The following is a 12,530-nucleotide window of genomic DNA, read 5'->3' on the forward strand; positions in this document are numbered from 1 at the left end:
AAAAGCCATAATTTTTATTATTAATTATTATTATGTCAATACAGCCAAATGTCAGCATGTTTTTACTTGTAGAAGTTAGATTTTTCAATATCACCATTTTTGGGTACAAGTAAATTAACCGACTTTTATTCACACTTTAAGGGGAGTAGAGAGTGGGAAAAAAACCATGAAATTTGCCATTTGCTTTAAGTTTATACCACTTACCATGTAAATCATTTATTTTTGTGACATCATATTCTGAGAGCCATAACGTGAAATTTTCCTGTAGACAGAGGTCTGATTTTTTTGGAAGGCATGCTGTACATAACATTTTGATCGCTGTTTATTTGGTTTTATAAGGCTGCCACATTTTATTAGGTTGCAACATTCAAGGAATATAAGCAGATATGGTCAGATTATAACTAGAGATGAGCGAACAGTGAAATATTCGAGATTTGATATTCGTTTCGAGTAGAGCCGCAATATTCGACTACTCGATTGAATATCGAATCCCATTATAGTCTATGGGAAAAAATGCTCGTTTGAGGGGAAACCACTATTCGACTAAAGGAGAGTCACCAAGTCCACGAATAGCAGGAGGAGAGTGTTTAGGAGGAGCGCTGTGCAGTTAAAGCGCACAGACCCCATTATAGTCTATGGGGTCCATGCGCTTTACCTGCACAGCGCTTGCAGTTGCGCTGATAAAAAGTAAGCTCCCTCGTAACCGCAGGCTGCCAGCTCTCCCGACTAGCAAAGACGAGCCTGCAGCAAATCAATGCTGGTTCTGCAGCAGGCTTTTCCTTGCTAGTCGGGAGAGCTGGCAGCCTGCTGATATGAGGGAGCTGACTTTTTTGTCATAGGAATGCATTGACCAGCGTTGATTGGCTAGTGTGCAGCATTCGGCCAATCAACACTGGTTCTGCTGGAGGCTCGTCTGTGAGGAGGCGGAGACAATGGAGACTGCTGTGGTCCGATCTTAGACTCTGCCTCCTCACAGACGAGCCTCCGGCAGAACCAGCGTTGATTGGCCGAATGCTGTACACTGGCCAATCAACGCTGGTCAATGCATTCCTATGAGGAAAAAGTCCGCTCCCTCGTAACAGCAAGCTGCCAGCTCTCCTGACTAGCAAGAACGAGCCTGCTGCAGAACCAGCGTTGATTGGCCGAATGCTATACACTGTATAGCATTCGGCCAATCAATGCAGGTTCTGAATCAAATATTTACTGCGAATAGCTAGTAGTATTCGATCGAGTAGGAATATTTCGAATACCGTAGTATTTGATCAAATACCTACTCTATCGAATACTACTCACTCATCTCTAATTATAACCCCAAGGTTACTGTAACAACCAGTGTCCGTTACAAACACAAAAAAGAAAACCATCAGTGCTTCATTTTTTGTGTCATGGTTGCAGCCATCTAGGTCACATTGATACCCCATTTACTTTCAGAGTATAATTGTGCAACAAGGTTTTAAGACCCCCCCCCCCCATCCAATGGTTTAAAATAAACATCCCCCCTCCAAAGTGCATTATACAACCCACAACTAAGACACAGGAGAAGAAGTTTATTAAAATCTGTGATGTTTGAAGATATCGTTATGGCTTTTAGTGTAAATATGACAATGACAACAACAGTTTTTGTTACTGAAAAAGGAGAGAATCATTCACACACAGGCAGTAAAAGGTCTGAAACACTGAACATCTTGTGGTCCCCAACATGCATCCACATAACCAGGCTGCATCCCTGCAACATCGCAAATGTAGATGACCATTGATACCCCAAAGTGGAAATAATGAAAGGGCAGTTCCACTTCCAAACAACATCCAATAGAAGAAGGCTGCTTCAAAGCAACACAGCAGAAATAGAAGACCACTGATACCCCGGAAATGTGGATATAATGAAAGGGGAGTTCCACTTCTTATCATCATCATCATACAGCAGCTAGAACTTACATAAAATGTTGGGGAACTTTGGAAATAACTTGCTTTACACGGCTTGCTGAATGACATAATGCTCTTTTCTCCATTCAGGTCTAAAGATAAATTCAGTGTTGCTGGTTTCTTATTACTAGGTATGATATGCCCTAGGTATGGGAGCTAAGGAGAAAGTGACACAGTTGCGCTGTTAGGTCACATATCTGACAGCTAAATTGCTGTCGGTTTCTAAGGACATTCAGCAGAATTTTGGAATTGGTTAAAGCAGCCATTATCTGCAAAGTTACTGAACTCTTTATGTAGTTCCAAACATTAAAAGGTTGCTGAAAGTGGAACAATGCTCGAAGTAATACAAAGTATTAGGCATGCTCTGTGACACAATATTCTGATAAAAAGTCCTGTAAGAATATCCAGAGTTTAGATAGGGCTAAAACCACAACACAGGCACACGGCATGGACAAGAGGTCTTGGTCACCGACATAAAATGAGGAGGTTCCGTTCAAGTTTGACTCCTGGAACTGGCAGAGATGTGGGACGTTTATTCTCTGTGCTTCGGATCCTGCTCATTTTTTTGTGCGTGAAGACACCGGCAGGTCATGGTTAAGGTTACTTTAACGTTCAGGATGAGCGGCTGTCCACAGAGTAAAAACGATACATCAAGCCCAAAATCAGAACGGCCACAGTCGGGATCAGCCAATTGCTCCAGGAGCTGTATAGAGAAAGGAAAAGAAACCTTAATGGAACTGAAACACTTTACAGGAACCCTCTGCGCAAGGCTGATATACTGTGCTATAACTAGCACAAGGCTTGGCGGGGTATGACGTGACACCTAATCAAAAAGAAACCCTTTGATCCTCCCTCTTTAGGCATTGCAGTAAGTATAACAGTATTCATTTTGCAAAGAATATTTTTTTAAAAAAAACACAAAACGCCGATGGCTGCAGTACCTCGTGACTCCCTGCAGCCTTCAACTGCTCTAGACCAGCAAGTAGAATGAACATGACCTCACCTGAGGTTTAGGAATGTGCACGGCTTGGCATTACAGCGAGTGTCACCAGAATCCAGCCTCGCAGCCCAGCCCCGATGATGGATAGGTTACCTCAATGAAAAAGAGCTTTCCACTTGTGAATTGGTGCCTGCATTGCCAAGAGTCACCGTTTTTGTCAACGTGCAAATGAGCTCTTTGGAGCAATAAGACCATCGCATTTGCTCCAAAGAGGTAAGCAGCAATGTTTTTGTGCAATGACAGTAGCAGATAGACAAAAATTAGCAACATTTTGGCAATGTAGGCACAGATACACTAGAGAAAAAACACCATTTCAAGGAAAACAGAGATATCAGGGCTGTGTCTTACCACTTCGTAGGGCTTTTGTGGAGGTGCAAGATCTATCCTCCGAACCATGAGGTGGATTCAATTGAAGAGATGAAATGAAGAGACGATCTGCAGACGCTCCACAGCCTTTTAAACATTCTTTATTCCATAATAGTTAAAAATGAAAGTTCACAAAAAAGGGTGTCCGTCAGAAATCACACATCGTGCGTTAAAAAGAGACGCTTACGCGTTTCGGGGTGTCCCCCTTAGTCATAGCATGCGTAAGCGTCTCTTTTTAACGCACGATGTGTGATTTCTGACGGACACCCTTTTTTGTGAACTTTCGTTTTTAACTATTATGGAATAAAGAATGTTTAAAAGGCTGTGGAGCGTCTGCAGATCGTCTCTTCATTTCACCATTTCAAGGAGTCCGTCGAGTCCGGAATACCTCCCAAACCAATATTTCTGAGCAGCAGCCTTTAGTAGGGCTAGAAATGTACCTTTGTGGTCACAAGCTTGTAGTGGATTGCAGAGAAAATCATCTTTTTATGTACAGTTGAAACCAGAAGTTTACATACACTACATACATAGACACATATGCATGTTTAAAGGCCTCTACATGACACACTATTGTAACTTGGGAAGCATTTTGGACCTCAAAGACTCCCTATGAGGAGAGGGGCTTAGCTTTCATTACAGAACAAGGAGGGGTATTTAGTCAAGTCTAGTTAGTACGCAGCAGTTCCCATTACAGTATTACGTGGTATGTTACCCAGTATTACTGGTATGTTAAAAGGGAAATCTGGCATGGCATAATATAATTATGGGACTCCAGGACAGCAAAACAGGCTGCTTATTCTATAGTATGTATAACTAGGCAGATCCAGCATTCTGCCTAGTTATACATAGAATAAATAATAATAATACATTTTATTTATATAGCGCCAACATATTCTGCAGCACTGTACAATTTATAGGGTTCAGATACAGACATACATAACAAAGAACGTCATTTCACACAATGGGACTGAGGGCCCATTGTCTGAACACTGTATAAGCAACGCCGCCCCTGCTACCTCTTGTGTCACCCCCTCTACCTCATAGATTGCAAGCTCTTTTGATAAGATAAGAGGAGAACCAGGAGAGCGCAGTGTCCATGAGGCCGACTGAGCGGAGCATAGTGAGGAGAAGTTGATGGTCAACAGTGTCAAAAGCTGCAGAGAGGTCCAGAAGAATAAGAAGAGAGAAGTCACCATTGGATTTAGCCTTTAGTAGATCATTAGAGACTTTTGTGAGAGCTGTTTCAGTAGAGTGCAGAGCGCGGAAACCAGATTGTAAGCAAGCAAGCAGAGAGTTAGCAGAGAGATAACGGATTAACCGAGAATAAACCAGGCGTTCCAAAAGTTTAGAGATGAAGGGGAGGTTAGAGACGGGTCGATAGTTAGCAGCACAGGATGGGTCCAGGGAGGGTTTTTTCAGTAGCGGGGTTATAACAGCATGCTTGAAGGAGGATGGGAAGATTCCAGAAGAGAGAGAGAGGTTAAATATTTTAGTAAGGTAAGTAGTGACAGCAGGGGACAGAGATTGGAGAAGATGTGAGGGGAAGGGGTCACTACTGCAGGTTGTGGGGCGAGATGAAGAAAGTAGCTGGGAGACTTCCTCTTCTGTAACAGGTCCAAAAGATGAGAATGGACAGTCTGAGGTGCGGCTGGTGAGGGGATCAGTACTATCGTAGGTGTGGGAGTCAATGCCACCTGGGGCTTGGGCAGAAATTGGGCAGTATTTATTCTGCAGGCTGGGAAAGCTGAGTAACAACTTCGATTGGGCTGCAGCCCTCAGTGTCAACCTCCAACTTTCCCAGAACTCAGGAGTTGGTCTACATGGAAATTTATCACTACATTACTAGCAGTTTGACAGCAGCCTGGAAAACCTGGGTAACAACTTTACAAAAATAATGGAGGCCATATTCGGTACACACAGTCTGTACACAATACTCCCCATACTATTTACTATACTTACATACTGTACATGTAGCATGAGACCAATCGCAAGAGTGTGGATACTACACACCCAATCTGGAATTCAGAAGACCTATTCATTGATTTCTACCCAGCTCTCTGATCTCTAGAAAAGTAAATTTGTCTAATACTGCAGGGATATAGGAGACGGGGAATCATCAAAACATGACAGTACAGATTTACCATTCAGCAGTTAGGGAAAGTCTGCTGACTTTCCCTGTGAAGCTGTAATGAGTCTGTATTTTCCGCACTGTGACTTAGTGAGGTACAGCCAGCTCGTGTCACTGTGTATTACTGCTGGCATCTTTACTACTACTGCTGCTGGTATTACGGTCGGTTCAGTTACCATATCTATTTCATACTATCAGTTTCTTGGGGGGGGGGGGGGGAATTCCTTCCAACAAAATGGTCTGTTTCTGAGCGTCCTAGCTCATGTATACTAGCATTAGAAGTAGTTGTGAGAAAACATGGCTGCTGTCCTAGAGAAGAATACATTGCCTTTCTATTTTATTTCTTATGCTCTGTAGTTGTGATATATTAAAAATCAGGAGATGGGATGTGTAATATAGTTTGGATTGTGGGTTTAGTGCTCCTATAAAAAGGGTTGTCCTGCGAGTTAATTCACATATCTGATCCACATGATGATGGATGTGTAATCATAAGCATGTGTTATGGGGTCTGGATGACCACATTAAAGAAAGTCCCCACCATAGCACAGCTAACTAATAACCTGTGAGATCGAGAAATGAGGGGGCGGCGTGACCCCAAGTGTTTTCATCCGTGGAATCAGGGAAAAGAAATTAAACTTCCCCAGACAGCTCCTTCAAAAGATTGGCCATTATATGATAAGGCATTTGGGTCAATGGCAGCTTCTATAGCAACGTGCACATGCACAGAAACACACAAAACATGCACACAAACCCAAAACCTCCATTTAGCAGAAAACCTGCATCCATCATGGAGAGGGAACCACCAATTATACCCTCTCTATGGGGCAAAACAACTCTTGCTCTAGCAGACCTGCTATATACAGACATTATATGGTTACCCATTTATTTAAATGAGGGCAAGTAGTAGTACAGGGAAAATTTAGGGGTGGCTGAAGGTTCTCCAGGGGTTCCTGAAGCTGAACCCATGGTAATCAGCAGACTATGGGACCAGGTTCAACTGTATATTGGGTTACCTTTTAAATGTTGGCATTTTAACCCATGTGTGAAGACCCATGAAGGAACCCTGAGTATAAGAAAGGTCATTACCTGGATGAATTGGATGATGTTGTTATCAAGACATCCTGTAAGAAAATAAAAAAGGAAACATTTAGTTAAGTGCAAATTCATTTTGGGGCAACACGGTGGCTCAGTGGTTAGCACTGCAGACTTGCAGCTCTGGGGTCCTGGGTTCGAATCCTGCCAGGAACAACATCTGCAAGGAGTTTGTATGTTCTCCCAGTGTTTGCATGGATTTCCTCCCATTCTACAAAGTCATACTGATAGGGGAAAAAAAAAAAAAAAAAAAAGTACATTGTGATCCCTATTATGGGGCTCACAATCTACAAAAAAAAAAGAAAAAGTGCAAATTCATTTTAAGTTTGCGTTTGACAGAGTACTTTTTTCTTTTGCTGAAGAGCTGCTTGCAGATGTTACTATGCCAGTACAGCAGGTTTCCTATTTAGTGGCCTATATCATATAGGTGACATACATAGTGCCATTATAGACATAGTCCTCAGTTTAGAAGCATCATATAAGCCAGGCCTAAAAACACAGGCTAACCCTTTATAAGCAGGGTTAGAAATTCCCTACAATATCAGTATACTCTTTATGAGAGACAGAGGTGTGTAATATACAGTCACTGGGAACAAGATTAGGGCAATTGGTATACAGTGTATTAATACACCATATGTCACATAATGTACACTTCTTCCATCGTGTAATAAAACAACCAAAGCATTTTAGCAAGCAGTTTTGTCGGGAAAAAAAATAAAAAACCTCCTGGTTTTTGTATACAACTCCAATGCAGATTTATATGTCCGAAAGTTTAAAAGGAGTCTGTCAGCAGTAAATGGGATATATACGAAATGAAGTTCAATGCACTCTCTTTGCTTTTGTTACAATTACATTTATTGATGTATCAGAAAAAGCAGCTTGGCAGTGAGTGATGGTAACATGGCATATAGAGATCAAGTGTTTGTGATACACTAGACGTTTCAGTGTGTGTGTGTGTGTGGGGGGGGACCACTAGGGCCTAATAAAGCATATTAGGAAACAGTAGAATCACCTCCGTTAGGTTTATTACCAACAAACTGCTGACAGATTCCCTTTAAAGACTACAAGAAAACGTTTTTGCCTTTCCATTTGCCACCGCCTAAAGATTATCAAGAAATCCTGTGGTCTTCTTGGCGACAACGTAAGTGCTGTTAGGTGTTAAAATGGAAATTTCACGTGGACATTAGTCCTGGTTATAAGAGGTCTTTATTTAGAGGAGTATTCTGCGTTTCTGGATTTCACCCCAGCGACACAAACCTGCTCCTTACAACAAATAGTGAGTGCTATTGTGATAATTATCTGTGTTGTAGCCCCTGAGCATGTACACAGCCGGGGAGGAAATAACCAGCCCAGGGCAGATATAAGGTGTGGGGGGGAAGGAGGAAGAGGCACAAGACAACAGTAAGAAAACAAACAATAATTACAAAGAGTTGTAATTAGAAAAAACGGAAATTATATTTAATCTGGCTAGGGCAGGCTGCCAGTTATGTGGAGAATACACGAGGCAGATGGGCTCACAAGAGGGTTACTTCATCCATTTCCAAGAATTACTGCCAAGCGAAGGCACAGATTTTTAGAGGACAAAAGAAAACATATTACGGGTATCACTAGATCTGGTGTCAGTCAACATGGGGTCAGTTACACAGCATATAGTGCAAGATGTATATAGAACAGGGTCTATAGTCCATGGCTCTCCAACTGTTGTCATACTACAACTACTGGTGGACATTCAATTTTTACTCCACATATGAAGGGGAGGTAAATTATATAAATGAAATGGTTATTTATATGCAAGATGTCAATTGGATAATATTGTCTAAATAAAACAAGAAAAAAAAAAAGATCCATTCTTGGCCACTGGTCCCCTTATTCACTCCAAATTTTTTTTGCAAGCTGAAAAAATCTGCTTCAGGAATTAGGTAATTTTTTTTTTTTTTTTTTTTTTTTACAGGAGGCGTGTATTGGACGGTTTTTTGAGGCATTTTTAGTTCTTGTTTTTTTTTGCTCCAGCACAGTGTATGGACCTGGAAACTTCTCTTTGAAAAACGTTAACGGTTTTTGTAAAACCCACGTCACGGTTTTTCTGCCTCCCATTGACTTCAATTAGTTTTTCCAGGCGGAATCTGCCTGAAGATGTCGTTTTTTTCCCTGCTAGTTGGGAAAAAAAAAACCCAGTAGCATAAAAAAAAAAAAGAGCGACTCCCATTGAAATGAATAGATGTTTTTGCAGGTGGGTTTTGAGGCGGATTCTGCATTAAAATCTGCCTGCAAAAAAAACTCAGTTCGAACAGACCCTAAGAAACCAAGTAATGTGGAATCCTCAGTGACCTGCTAATAAATACTAGTGTTACAATAAGGCTGGCCAGACAAGATAAAGGTTCACCAAAATGACAATTACAGCTAATGATGCTTTGTGATGGTTGATAAACTTCGGTCTGATAAATATGGTACTATTGGAGAAGTTTAATCAATCCCTCAATGCCAGTTTTATGGCATAGAGGACTGATATTCTGGCACTTCCCTTCTTTGTACCAAATATGTGCCACAACCCCTGTTGGGGGGGGGGGTGCCCTAGCTGACATATGTACCATAACTCAATCCACTTTTCTACCGGGCATAGATCTTAATTCAGGAACCAGGTATTCCCCCCCCCAAAAAAAAACAAAACAAAAACAAACTGCACCTCAGATCAAGCAGTTTAGTTGGTTATATTGACTCTTTTTATGAACGATCCCATCATCGAATGATCAGCAGCATCAAGTCCAATTTCTATCTTTATGGTCAACATGTAGAAAGATCCAGGAGGAGAGGAACAGCTTCTCCCCACCTAACTTACCTTGATAGGGAAACGCCTCTTAAAGCCAAAGCTTACCCAACCCAGCAGATACTTTAATCCCAAAGGCTGCTCCCTTTTAATATTGTGTTTCCGAGTACACCATGTGTAAGGACTGTTTTCACCAGGGAGTCTGTCAGTATTTTGTGGGCACCATTAAAAACTATAGGTTACCTTTAAACCATTAACGTAGCAACGAGACACCTACCTTTTTACTGTTATTTTTGCAGTCATCCTGTTCAGCAAAGAGAAAAAACAAAAAGTTAACATTACCAGCGCTGAAAACACATCTCTTTATAAATCATGAGCACCATAAGCCAGGACTTTACACCTGCACCAAAATTTACAGCAGCTCAAAGCTGGCGTAGATTTCAGGCATCATTTACGCCAGTTTTCAAGCGAAAGTAGTAATGAAACTGATGGGGTTAGTAGCCACATCCATAGCATATCCTCACCTCTGCCCCAATTTAGAAAGAGGCATGAGTGGCATAAAAAAAACAAAAAACAATTGCAAGCAATTTGTCACAACTGAGGTTTGAATTTTTTGTAATTTTTTTTTTTAATGCCAGAAAATTAGCATAGAAACAATAAATCTCCCCTGCTGTGTCTTGGTACTGAACTAACATTATACAAAGTTACGTACGTCACCACTGCTACTGACCTCTAAGGTTTGTGTATAGACACACAGCTTCTAATGAAGCCAGCGTATGTTAACCTGACAGAACACAAATCATACATGCACAGCTATATTTACCTGTACATAGCCTCAGGATGCACACCCATTTCCTGGCACCTTTGTTGACCTATACAGAATATCAATCTTACTGCGACAAACTAGGGGTTGCACACTGCAAGTAAATATCCCACAGGTGCTGGTTTGCCCAGTATTGGAGACATATGAAGAACCTATTTTCTTGACCTCTTGAGAACAAAGTAATTTGCCAGATAATGTACTTAAAAATAAATAAATAAATAAATAAAATAATAATAATAATAATAATAATAATAATAATAATAGTAGAGAGAGGTACAGAAGAAAAAAAAAAAGCAATTCTGCCACTGTTCAGGGGTTTTGTTTTCATGGTACTCACAGCGCGATCAAAGTGACATGTTAAAAGGACTCAATCATTAAAATGGAATTTTGTCTTCCTAACACGAAGGAATAGTCTTCAGAAAGGCTATTCTTCTCCTACCTTTAGAAGTCTTCTCCGTGCCGCCATTCCGTAGATATCCCGGTTTTCTTCGGTACGCTAATGAGTTTTCTCGCAGCACTGGGGGTGGTCCCCAGCTCTCAAGCAGAACTGGGGGCGTCCCAAAGTGCTGCAAGAAAACTCATTTGCATACCGAAGAAAACTGGGATATCTATGGAATGGCGGCACAGAGAAGACTTCTAAAGGTAGGAGAAGAATAGCTTTCTTAAGGCTATTCCTACGTGGTAGGGAGAAAAAAATTCCATTTTAATGATCGAATCCCTTTAACTTTATTGTGTTAATCAGGATGATTTTATTGCTGTAAATAAGCCTGCGACATATTGGCTCAGCACACATCCACAATAAACGTATATTGTTGCTGAGTAGAGATGAGCGAACAGTGTTCTATCGAACTCATGTTCGATCGGATATTAGGCTGTTCGGCATGTTCGAATCGAATCGAACACCGCGTGGTAAAGTGCGCCATTACTCGATTCCCCTCCCACCTTCCCTGGCGCCTTTTTTGCTCCAATAACAGCGCAGGGTAGGTGGGACAGGAACTACGACACCGGTGACGTTGAAAAAAGTAGGCAAAACCCATTGGCTGCCGAAAACATGTGACCTCTAATTTAAAAGAACAGCGCCGCCCAGGTTCGCGTCATTCTGAGCTTGCAATTCACCGAGGACGGAGGTTTCCGTCCAGCTAGCTAGGGCTTAGATTCTGGGTAGGCAGGGACAGGCTAGGATAGGAAGGAGAAGACAACCAACAGCTCTTGTAAGAGCTAAATTCCAGGGAGAAGCTTGTCAGTGTAACGTGGCACTGACGGGCTCAATCGCCGCAACCCAGCTTTCCCAGGATCCTGAATGGAATACACTGTCAGTGTATTCCCGTATACCCGATATATACCCCGATACCCGTTCCAACGGTGTGCCCCCCCACCTTCACCCCAGAAATACCCTGCAAGTCCCCTAGCAATAGAATTGGGGCTATATACACCCACAATTTTTACTACTGGTATACAGTGCCATTGTCTGACTGGGAATTCAAAGAATATATTGGGAATACAAATACCCTCATTTCTTGCTACTGCCATATAGTGCCAGTTTCTGACTGGTAATTCAAAGAATATATTGGGGTTACGTGCACCCACAATTTTTACTACTGGTATACAGTGCCATTGTCTGACTGGGAATTCAAAGAATATATTGGGAATACAAATACCCTCATTTCTTGCTACTGCCATATAGTGCCAGTGTCTGACTGGGAATTCAAAGAATATATTGGGGTTACGTGCACCCACAATTTTTACTACTGGTATACAGTGCCATTGTCTGACTGGGAATTCAAAGAATATATTGGGAATACAAATACCCTCATTTCTTGCTACTGCCATATAGTGCCAGTGTCTGACTGGGAATTCAAAGAATATATTGGGGTTACGTGCACCCACAATTTTTACTACTGGTATACAGTGCCATTGTCTGACTGGGAATTCAAAGAATATATTGGGAATACAAATACCCTCATTTCTTGCTACTGCCATATAGTGCCAGTGTCTGACTGGTAATTCAAAGAATATATTGGGGTTACGTGCACCCACAATTTTTACTACTGGTATACAGTGCCATTGTCTGACTGGGAATTCAAAGAATATATTGGGAATACAAATACCCTCATTTCTTGCTACTGCCATATAGTGCCAGTGTCTGACTGGGAATTCAAAGAATATATTGGGGTTACGTGCACCCACAATTTTTACTACTGGTATACAGTGCCATTGTCTGACTGGGAATTCAAAGAATATATTGGGGTTATAAATACCCTCATTTCTTGCTACTGCCATATAGTGCCAGTTTCTGACTGGTAATTCAAAGAATATATTGGGGTTACGTGCACCCACAATTTTTACTACTGGTATACAGTGCCATTGTCTGACTGGGAATTCAAAGAATATATTGGGGTTATAAATACCCTCATTTCTTGCTACTGCCATATAG

The 12,530-nt window shown here is 41.5% G+C and overlaps 1 protein-coding gene across 1 annotated transcript in view; it reads right to left on the reverse strand.

Moving 5' to 3' along the window:
• Positions 1 to 1,487: 1,487 nt before the first annotated feature.
• CYB5B (cytochrome b5 type B) overlaps positions 1,488 to 12,530 on the reverse strand; it is a 36,861-nt gene continuing 25,818 nt past the window's right edge. The window contains exons 3-5 of the mRNA XM_075282012.1: positions 9,551 to 9,577; positions 6,504 to 6,538; positions 1,488 to 2,626 (exon numbers count right to left, since the gene is read on the reverse strand). Of these exons, the coding sequence (XP_075138113.1) occupies positions 2,536 to 2,626; positions 6,504 to 6,538; positions 9,551 to 9,577 (153 nt within the window). The 3' untranslated portion in view covers positions 1,488 to 2,535. The remainder of the gene's footprint in view (positions 2,627 to 6,503; positions 6,539 to 9,550; positions 9,578 to 12,530) is intronic.

This window comes from Leptodactylus fuscus, chromosome 7 (genome assembly GCF_031893055.1).
Source record: "Leptodactylus fuscus isolate aLepFus1 chromosome 7, aLepFus1.hap2, whole genome shotgun sequence".
Taxonomy (NCBI): domain Eukaryota; kingdom Metazoa; phylum Chordata; class Amphibia; order Anura; family Leptodactylidae; genus Leptodactylus; species Leptodactylus fuscus.